Source organism: Sebastes fasciatus, chromosome 13, assembly GCF_043250625.1.
Source record: "Sebastes fasciatus isolate fSebFas1 chromosome 13, fSebFas1.pri, whole genome shotgun sequence".
Classification (NCBI taxonomy): Eukaryota; Metazoa; Chordata; class Actinopteri; order Perciformes; family Sebastidae; genus Sebastes; species Sebastes fasciatus.
In genome coordinates, this window is record NC_133807.1 from 15,299,963 (window position 1) to 15,310,854 (window position 10,892).

The 10,892-nt window shown below is 37.9% G+C and overlaps 1 protein-coding gene across 7 annotated transcripts; it reads left to right on the forward strand.

Annotated features, from left to right (window-relative positions):
• The first annotated feature begins 1,247 nt into the window (after nucleotides 1-1,247).
• srsf2b (serine and arginine rich splicing factor 2b) lies at nucleotides 1,248-8,228 on the forward strand. Of its 7 annotated transcripts, none has more exons than XR_012596675.1 (4): nucleotides 1,256-1,967; nucleotides 3,190-3,542; nucleotides 3,873-4,031; nucleotides 6,654-8,228. XR_012596675.1 is itself a non-coding variant. In XM_074655761.1 (3 exons), the coding sequence occupies exons 1-2, from the start codon at nucleotides 1,516-1,518 to the stop codon at nucleotides 3,527-3,529; spliced, it is 792 nt and encodes a 263-aa protein (XP_074511862.1). In that variant the 5' UTR covers nucleotides 1,248-1,515; the 3' UTR covers nucleotides 3,530-3,542; nucleotides 6,654-8,228. The 7 variants fall into 7 exon arrangements, 3 of the variants coding, with proteins under 3 accessions (XP_074511862.1, XP_074511863.1, XP_074511864.1); XR_012596676.1 differs by lacking the exon at nucleotides 3,873-4,031 and having other exon boundaries at nucleotides 6,654-6,725; nucleotides 8,009-8,228; XR_012596677.1 differs by lacking the exon at nucleotides 3,873-4,031 and having other exon boundaries at nucleotides 6,661-6,725; nucleotides 8,009-8,228.
• The last annotated feature ends 2,664 nt before the right edge of the window (nucleotides 8,229-10,892 follow it).

Genomic DNA, 10,892 nt, shown 5'->3' on the forward strand with positions numbered 1-10,892 from the left:
CACACAAGACACATATAATATAGTGTAATATAACATTAACAAAATAAATGAAAACATAAAATAATGAAAATAAAATAAGGGTGATTTATATAAAATTATATATACAAATGAATAAACAGTCATTTCTTAATCACTAGGCATAGATAAGGGGAAAAAATAACAAAGAGGTGCAAGGACTTCAGAACTAAGGGGCATTAATCAAACAATAAAAAATAAAAAGCTATTTCCGCACAAATCTTTTAAGAGAAACACAAAGAAATATTTTTCATTCTTTTTAAGTGATGAGAAATTAATTTTTCGACTTGCCACAATTAGAATGATCATATTAATACTGTCAGAAATAGATTAGTCTAGGTCTACAGCAGCCACATTCACATTAATGCAAATGGAAAATTTTAAATACTTAACTGCTGGGCAGCTTAATCTACAATAATATATCAATGTATGTTTTATGTATGTAAAATATAAATTTCTAAAGTAATTGAAGCTGTCAAATAAATGTTGTGGAGTAAACTATACAATATTTGCCTCTGAGGTGTAATGGAGTAGAAGTTTAAGGTAGCACATAATGGAAATACTCAAGTAAAGTACAAGTATTGTACCTAAAAAAAAAATGTACTTAAGTACAGCACTTGAGTAAATGTACTTAGTTACATACCATATTCATTCAGTACATTTACTGAAGCATATATAAGAAAAAAATAACAAAGACTTGCAAGGACTTCAGAAATAAGGGGCATTAATAAAAAACAACAAAAAAAAAACAACAAGATATTTCCACACAAATCTTTTTTGAGTACATTCTTTTTAAGTGATGAGAAATTAATTTTTCGACTTGCCACAATGGCTATGATATTTACCCATTAGAATGATCATATTAATACTCTCAGAAATAGATTAGTCTAGATCCCCAGCAGCAAAATACACATTAATGCAACTGTAATGTAACTTTATTGATCCCGAGGGAAATTCAAGTTTCCAGCATCACAGTTCCATAGTGCAAAACATGTTAGTAAAAAAGTTAGTAGTGCAAAGTACAAAGCACAAAAAAATATAGTAAGTAAAGTACAAGTATTGTACCTAAAAAAATATACTTAAGTACAGCACTTGAGTACTTAGTTACATACCATATTCAGTCAGTACATTTACTGAAGCAAAGGATCTGAATACTTCTTCCATCACTGCTTGTTATTATAATCAGAGTACTTCCACTATAGGGGGCGCTCGTGAGACAACGTGAAGAAGACGAGCGTCTGAACTGTGACGTAGAAGAAGAAGTTCAGTTCACTGGTTCGAGGCAGTTGAGCGCGAGGCGGCAGACGGAAGAAGTCTCTTTATTTTGTGGTTGTTCAGCCTCTAAATCCTCCAACAGGTGAGAGGAATCCATCTAAACTACAGCCGGCTGTGTGAGCGTGTGTGCGGACTTGTACCAGCAGGTCGGCTCCATCGTAGAGGAGGTATATAAACTGTTTATAGGACGGCTGCTAGGCCTCACACAGACGGGTTATTATCACCATGAGTTACGGTAGGCCTCCGCCAGACGTCGACGGCATGACTTCACTCAAAGTGGACAACTTAACGTACCGCACGTCTCCGGAGACACTGCGACGGGTGTTCGAGAAGTACGGCCGGGTAGGAGACGTCTACATCCCCCGGGACCGATACACCAAAGAGAGCCGGGGCTTCGCGTTTGTGCGCTTCCACGACAAGAGGGACGCCGAGGACGCGATGGACGCCATGGACGGCGCGCTGCTAGACGGACGGGAGCTGCGAGTCCAGATGGCGCGATACGGCAGACCTCCTGACTCTCACTACGGGGGAAGTGGAGGAGGAGGAGGTGGTGGTGGTGGTGGAGGTGGTGGTGGAGGAGGAGGAGGTGGAGGAGGCCGACGAGGAGGAGGAGGAGGGACGACCAGGAGGTACGGCGGCGGTGGTGGTGGTGGTGGTCATGGACGCCGGAGCAGAAGGTAAGAAGAAACTTGTATCAGCTAACATTAGCACGTTGGGTCGCCAGACTCCATTGAAGGATTTGCTAATTCAGAGTGGACTTAGTCTGTTGATCAATACACTTTACTCACAGAACAAAAGAGTTGTTTTTGCGAACCAGCAACATCCACTCAACAATTCGGCATATACAGAAAAGCAAAATTTGAAATAATTTTACCAAATAGTTAACTTTGGAGGGCGCAGTGAGTAGTGTCTGTATGCAACAGAATTGTTCAAAGGAGTCTGGAGACCGCGTCCTGTTTCCAGACTCCATTGACGAATTTGCTAATTCAGGGTTGACTTAGTCTATTGATCAATACACTTTCCTCACAGAACAAAAGAGTTGTTTTTGCCAACCAGCAAGATCCACTCAACAATTCGGCATATACAGAAAAGCAAAAGTTCTGATATAATTTTACCAAATAGTTAACTTTGGAGGGCGGTGTGAGTTGCATGGACGCGGTCGCCAGACTCCATTGAAGAATTTGCCTATTTAAGGTGGACTTAGTCTGTTGATCAATACACTTTCCTCATAGAACAAGAGTTGTTTTTGCCAACCAGCAAGATCCACTCAACAATTCGGCGAATACAGAAAAGCAAATTTTGAAATAATTTTACCAAATAGTTAACTTTGGAGGGCGGTGTGAGTTGCATGGACGCGGTCGCCAGACTCCATTGAATAATTTGCATATTCAGGTTGGACTTGAGTCTATTGACCAATACACTTTCCTCATTGAACAAAAGAGTTGTTTTGCAAACCAGCAAGATCCACTCAACAATTCGGCAGATACAGAAAAGCAAAAGTTCTGAAATCATTTTACCAAATAGTTAACTTTGGCGGTGTGAGTAGTGTGACACTACTGCAACTTTTCAGATTTTCCCTTTAAATAATCATCTTGATGGATCATTTGAATGCCGACTTTAGAAGGAGAACCTACTGATTATGTAGTAATGTTTGAGCCTCTTCCTGTTACAGACAAGCATACACAACCTGAAAGCATCAACAAACAGCTTTTTTTAGTTGGAGTTCTTTAGGATGTAGTATCTGCTAATTCCAGCTAATCTGTAAATTTAATCTTTTAATGAAAAGTTTAACAAGCCCAAATTAAATCTGTATCAGTGTAGCCTATTCAAATTTTTCTGAGTTCAGTGCCAGCTGTTTTCACATCATAGATGATAACTCAACCCACTGAATGTATCCAGCTCTTCCCCTAGCCCGAGACACAGAAGACGCAGCAGGTCTCGCAGCAGGAGCCGCTCTCGTTCCCGAAGCCGATCCCGCTACAGCAGATCCCGTTCCAGGTCCTACTCCCGATCCAAGTCTCACTCTCCCAGGAACAAGAAGGTCAAGGCCAAGTCCCCGTCTCGTTCCAGATCTAGATCCAGGTCCCGGTCCAAGTCCAAATCCAAATCCAAGTCCAAATCCAAATCCAAATCCAAGTCCAAGTCCAAGTCCAGAAGCCGCACTCCTTCCAGAGGGTCCAGGTCAAGATCTAAAAGCCAGCCCAAGTCAGCAGCAGAAAATGGAGGCGAAACCCCGTAGAGCTCAGCATCAGGTGAGTTATGACAAAATGTTGCTGTTACAGAGATTTATTTTGTTTGTTTCCAGTGTCTTTTTTTAAGTTAGTACCACAACGAGAGACCGACTAGTTTATCCCCTTTAGCAACCAATACAGCAACAAAAATTTAGATTTAAATAGTAGCAATTGAAAAGTTGTTTTGCCCTGGTAAAGATTCATCGTGGGAGTCTTTTTTTTTCTTCTGCAACACAAGTTCTGAACTCAGCTACATTTTCTGTCAAAGCTCATAATTTTCACTGAATACTAAGCGAAGTGTTTGTTAAGAATAGTTCTGTAAACCAAATCTGGAATTCTCTCCTTCCCAAGCTGCGGCATCCTGTTTGCTAAAGTGGAGTTTGAGCTGAGCTGAGGCAGTATGAGCAGGTAGAAGGTATGTGGTGAGCTGCCCACGGGCCGCCTGCTGCTGCTGGTGAGGGTTTCTGTGCAGCAGGGTGGAGGCAGTCAGAGTTGGGGTTTGGTGTTGAGGTACGTCTGTCTGTGTCCGTCACCGGACATAAAACTGTCCTCCAGGTCACATCCCCAGCCGGGGGGGGGGCGGGGCGGGCGTTCTTGTTCAAAACGACAGATTTCCAATGAAAACGTTTTTTAAAAAATGTATTGAGGTAGACTGCAGTAGGATAAGAAGGCCGTAATCAGATAGGAGGTTTTTCGTGTCCTGCAACATTCGGCTTTAAAGCCCCCCTACAGCCAGTTTTACTTCCTGTTTTTTGGTTCTTTCTCAAACGGAGAATGGGGGTGTCGTTAATGGGCAGACTTAATTCATTACCATGGCAACCAGATTGCATCGTTTTTCAACCCAGTTTAGATGAATTTACTGTTCATCAGACCACAAATGAGACGAGAAGTAGCACAACACACAGACTCTCTCACTCCCACTCTTCTTTGCCATCTTCTCCTGGCGAGGCGGTCGTCTGGCTGCTGCTGCACCGAGGAGCCGCACGCTGGTCACAGCGCACCGGAGGACGGACAGACATGTTGCCGAGGTGCACTGTCCACCAGCACTGGCCACTCTCGCCTCAGCTCCCAGCACCGACGCCACGCAAGGCTGCACTGCGTTTCATTTGGGGTTTTTTGGGCCGAAAGTTGTGCACTCCCCGTCGTCCGGACCTGTTAAAGGCCGGCAAACCTCCAAAACGGCATCGGCTGCTTTCCGTTAATTGATCTCCACAGGGAGACGGTAAAGCAGAGAGCGAGAGACGGTCAGTGTGTTGTGCTAATTCTGATGGTAGGATTTTGTGTAATCCACTGCGTTGATTGAACCCATTCACCGTTCACACAAATGCCATTGTGAAAATAACACACTTAAGTAAGGTGGAGGAAAATAAAATGAAAACCCTCCGTTAGCTAATGCAACAAGTTGGGCTCGCTAACTACACCTAACTAACTAGAAAGACAAACTGACAGACAGATAAACAGATTTATCGGTTTGCTGCTGCTCAGACAAAGGAACATCAACAATAACAACAACTGCGCCTGCTCAAGCTTGGAGGTTGACGTCTGACTTGCAGCTTCTACTATAGTCATACGTCAAAAAAATTAGGCAAATAGTGTGGCTAATCAGCTTAGTCAGGAAATGACTCAAATAAATGTGAAATATTATAATAATTACAAAATACACTGGAGGGGGGCTTTAAACATCGCAAATTCAAAATCTAAATTAATGCTGTTATTTAATGTCCCTGACAAATAGGAGTTCCTTGAAAACGAGCGGGCCTCACTCCAGTGATTCAGTCATGTTGGTTTGCTCAGTCCACCAGTATTCATCTTTTGAATCATCTAAAGTGCTTCCAGCAGTTCGCTGATCAGTGCAGCTGCAGAGCTCAGTTATTCATTTTCTTCCATCAAATCTTGCAATGAAACTTGTGACCGGAGCTGCAATTTATAAAGTTTATTGTCATTTTCAATTAATCTTTTTTTCAATTGAAACATTTGGTCTCTATAATGCCAGAAAATATTGAAAAATGCCCATCATATGTTCCCAGATGATGTTTAACCTTGGGGGGAAAAAAATCAAAAACAAGGAGCCGTGCATTTGTTGAAAATAATTGCAGGTAAAAAAAGGTCCTCTGTGATTACGGCCAAAGGATGAAATTATACTACGAGTTGAGGGAAGATGTATGGGGACGTTTGAGGCTTTAATGATTCAGATAATTATAATGATAATTACTTTCATTGGAACTAAATGTTAAATTATAATGAGTCCTGGTTGAATGCTCCCTGTATGCAGTTACGTTTTTGTAAATGTGCAGTCAAATCACATCACATAAAATGTGCACAACTGGCTGGTATCAGATTTTTTTTTTTAAAAGACCAATATAGAGGCGAAGTACCGCCCCTTCCGGTGGACACCATGGGACCTTATTTCAGAAAAATATGAACAGTAGTCAACAAGGAGAGATAAATATCAATCGGATCACGTTTGAATTGCGCCATGAATCAAACACGTTAGTCAATTTAAAAGTTAATTTTGCAAGTCAAGAAAGTCTCAGTTTGTCGTAGTACCATTTAGTTTTGTGTGAAACCGCTCAGTGAACTACATCTCTCGTCTCACACAATATACGTCACCAACACTAGCTAGCTAAGTTCCACGCACAAATGAAACGTTATCTTACCTGATGTGTTTTATCCAGCGCCTCCTGGTGTTTTTATTAGCCGGGAAGAGAAAGAACGATCAGACCCGTTGCTGGTGTGAGTCCATCCCAGTACGAAACACACAGACATCTTAGCTTCAGAGAGAGAGACGCCACTTTGGGTGTGTAGTCTTTCTCGTTACATATTTTCCCAGTCTGATACTTCAATAGTTTTACAAGAAAATGAGACTTTCTTGAATTGCAAAATGATGTTTTAAATGTACAAACATCATATGTGTGATTCATGGCACAATTCAAACGGGATCAACAAAAATATTTGTCTCTCGCCGTTGGCTACCATTCATATTATGTCCTATCATCATATTTCATTCCGAAATAAGGTCCTATGGTGGTCTACCGGAAGGGGCGGGACTTCACCTCTATATCAGTCCGATGTAAGATGTCCGGCTCTTGTTGACGTTGTGTTCTGTATCCTAACTATGGCTGTTCTGTGCAGTTTTCAGGTGAAGACTGAAAGCTTCAAGTCAAGACTGGATCCAACGCGAGCAACAGTGTCCTGCTGTAAAAGGTTATTATTGTGTCTTCCATGCTTTCATTTGTTTTATTCATTTGGCCACAACAAAAGTCTTTGTCTCTTCATTGATGTGATTTTGATTTTATTTTCATGTTTTTTAAATTCTGGTTCGATGCTGAATATTTCGTTCTGACCTGGTTTTCTAATGATGACACAGGATAATAATACACAAGTTATTAAGTTTGTACCAGTTGCTCCTCTGCTTTACGTCCTTCTATGGGCCTGTATCAAGAAGCGAGTACGTAGTCCAGCTTTCTTTGGCTTTCCTGGCTTTGTTAAAACCTCGCATTTATCCCGGATTACCTGTGGCACAAATTTGGTCACCAGCTGACTCAAAGGTGCGTTTACACCAAAGAGACTGACTTCATAATTACTAATTAAGTATCACATGCAACAGATTGAAAGTGGATTGTTTAATTATACTCGTGACAAAAAACAGTTTTTATTGAGGTAAAATATGTACAATAATCCCTAGATTAACTTTTTGGTATAACTAAAACGGACATTTTTGGTTTAGTTTAAAGTTTAAAAAAACAATTCTCCAAATAGTTACTTATTTTCTTTTCTTTCGATGGCTAATCAATTAAATAATTTCAGCTCTAAACATTTCACTGAGGTCTTGTTGATACGTCTCACTTTATGGTAAATGTAGTGCTTTCGTCCATGTCGATCCTGTGGAAATGTAGATTTATTTTGCGTTATTAACCATGGTGATCTATTGTGAGTGGGCCAGTTTTGTGATACAGGAAAGTCCGAGTTAATTTTATCTGGCGTTAATCCGTCTTCGTGACACAGGCCCATGGTGTCAAATCAACAGTCGGGATAGTCGGACACATCTGAAGAAGCCATTTTATTTCTTTATTTCTTCAAAACGACACAACCCACACCGACCTTTAAACTTTGTTTATATTGTTGTTTTCATATCGGTTCAAACATTTCATTAAACTGAAGTTATCCCTCAAAAACCGTAATGAAGTTACCGGCTTCTTTACGATGTTTAATTCCTGCAGCTCAGGGTGTCTTCGTTTGACAGGACAGCAGATCATTTTAACTCCTTGATAAATGTGTTCAGTGTTATTGCATATACATTATAAAGTGACTGGGGTGACGTAAAGTCGATCAGATTGTTTCGGGTCATCACAGATTTTAAGGTATCAGCTCATCTTAAATCTTTAGTTGAATCTTACAGGACATAATTTACTGGACTCTAGATACAGTGTCTTTTTCTTTTTAATTTTTGATCCTAATCCTGCTTGTATGTTTGTTTTGTGCACTAGGCGCAGTTGTGTAGCAGTTCAGTATTGCTGGTTAGCTGTTAGCTGGTGGCGTGTTGCTCTGCTGAGTGCTTGGATGTATCCAGTATTCTCCAGAATGCTCCTGTGACTACCAGTGGGGCGCTCGCTGCAGTCTCACCCTTTGTAAGATGAAATGTTTTCTCCCATATGGTCACTGATGACAAATGTGACTTTCATTAAAGATTTGGTGTTTTGTCTAAAATGGTCTCTTCTTTTATTACGCGGTTTTATTTTTGAGGGGTGTACGTTTCAGAAAGTACATACATTCATGGAGTTTGACTCCGGTTTTTATGCAGCTCTCTCAATGTACTGGAATAGAAATAATCAAAATAAAAAGTTTATATACAAGTAAAGTGTTCGGGAGCTGTAACAATACAAATAGTGCAAAGAAATAAATATTGGATGGATATACATGGACTGGATAATAATTTAAATGTTGAGATGTCTATATACTGTATGTACAGTGAGTAGGATTTATATTTCCAGTGACAGGTATGTACATAAAGTGACATGCAAAAAATGTGCACTAACGCTGTAATTTATAATCTAAAATGTGCATTAAAGACTAATATATAATCTAAAATGTGTAAATGCTACAATATATGTTAAAAAATAAACATACTAAAATTAAAATAATAAATGTAATATAATATATATATATATAACCACAATGCAAATAATTAAATACAAAATGCTGAGAGGTGAGATCTATTAAGTGTGTTAAATATAAATGCCAGAATGGTATGAATAAGAATATTTCTTGTATGTACAGTATAAATGCAGTATTAATGACAGCATTGCACAGTTGAATTATTGCACAAATTATTGTCAAGTCAGTATTGTATAAAGTAAAAGTACTAGTACCACACTGAGAATACTCTGTTACATGTAAAATTCCTGCATCAGGGGAGATACTACAGGTCAAAACATTGTTTTCTCATGCACTGGTTTGGTGATTTTGGGCTATTTTGCTTCCAGTCTTCTTTTAGACTTGTGGAAATAATCCAAAATACACATTAAGGTTTTTATTTTACTACTTTTTCTATTTGTATATTTTTCCTAAATCCACCAAAATTAGCATGAGATAATGCCTCATTTACATATTTAAACATACATTTCAGAAATACTTAAAATAAGTGTCTTAATGTCAGTAATCAACTGGAGAAGTTTCATGGTGATATCTATTAGTTAATATTTTTTACATCCACCAAACTGTCCAGTTTCATTCTTATCTTTATTCTGAAGGTTTTTACAGAGGGGTTTGTTCACACATCATTCAGAGCCTGATTTATACAAGATTGTATTCATAAAAACAAAGCAAAAATATATTTTATTATTATGGCTTTTGTCAATATTTTCTGATTTATGGAGTGATAAAAAGAGATATTCAAAATCCTCTCTATAAAAACGTTTGACTCTATTATGTCAACAAAATGAAACAAGAATTTTGAACCTGGTTTTATCCAATGTTCAGATTTATGTTCTGGAAATGTATGAAAATGAGCACATATTTGATAAGATAATGCCTTGTTTGCATATTTAGAACGAGAATCCCTTAATGTTAGTAATCAACTGGGGAAGGGATGTTCATGAGTAATTTGTTTTTACCCTATTCAACTGTAGTGACTCAAAGTACTTAAAGTGAACTGATTTTAAAGTGAACTGATTTTAAAGTGAACTGATTTTAAAGTAAACTGATTTTAAAGTGAACTGATTTTAAAGTAAACTGATTTTAAAGTGAACTGATTTTAAAGTAAACTGATTTTAAAGTAAACTGATTTTAAAGTGAACTGATTTTAAAGTGAACTGATTGTGCAGTAAAATGTCCCCTGTCAGTGTTTTTTATTATGTATGATGTTTCTGTTTAGCTTTAGTTTATAGAGACAGTCGATGTCCTTTAAGAGCTGTGACTGCTTTATTTTTGTAATCAAATTTTAGGCTTTTATGAAAAGCTGATAAATTGGACTTAAAAATAAAAAAATGTGCAATTTTGCTGGGTTTACATAATAAAACAGTAGCAATAAAACAAACAGGAATAAAAGAAGTTAAGCTAATAAAATTAAGTACTGAGGTACTTGTACTTTACTTGAGTATTTCTATTTTCTGTTACTTTCTACTTCTACTCCACTACATCTCAGAGGTACATATTGTACTTTTACTACATTTCTCTGACAGCTTTAGTTACTTTACAGATTCTGATTATTAATATAAAATATGAATCAACTCATAAGGTATGATGTTACTATATGTGAAGATACCCAGCAGTATATAACGTGATTAAAATGAGCTACACCTTGACCTGCTGCATTTCATATTTAAAAGTGTAACAATATAAATCTGTTCTAATCCAGGTATGTATCATCAGGTATGTATCATCAGCTTAGCATAATGTAAAATATTGTTTTTAAGAGGGAGCAGATAGAAGTATTATTGTTTATTACTCAGAAATACGGTGGTTTTCTTAACTTCATGTACAGTAGATGTTATTTTATGTAATTGTGATATGTGATCTTGGTTGTCTATTAAAAAATTTAAAAAAAGAAATCTGCTCCCTTCAATCATCACTGAGTCGGTATTGTTTGACAAAATGTTAGACATTAATTTGAATTAAATTATGAAATAAAAACACCTTTATATACTTGGAACAGGTCAAATCATTTATTAATTTAAAGTATATTTATTGTTACCAATCTGTTTTGATTCCTTGAAACCCATTTTGTGTATAATATCATATGATTATAGCATTTGTTTATTGATTCTCATAGAATAATATTTTGTTTTTAGAACAATAAAACAATCCCCAGTGATAATTAACCGATCCTATACTCTGCCCTTTCCCCCAGAATTTGCAATCACACCTGAGAAA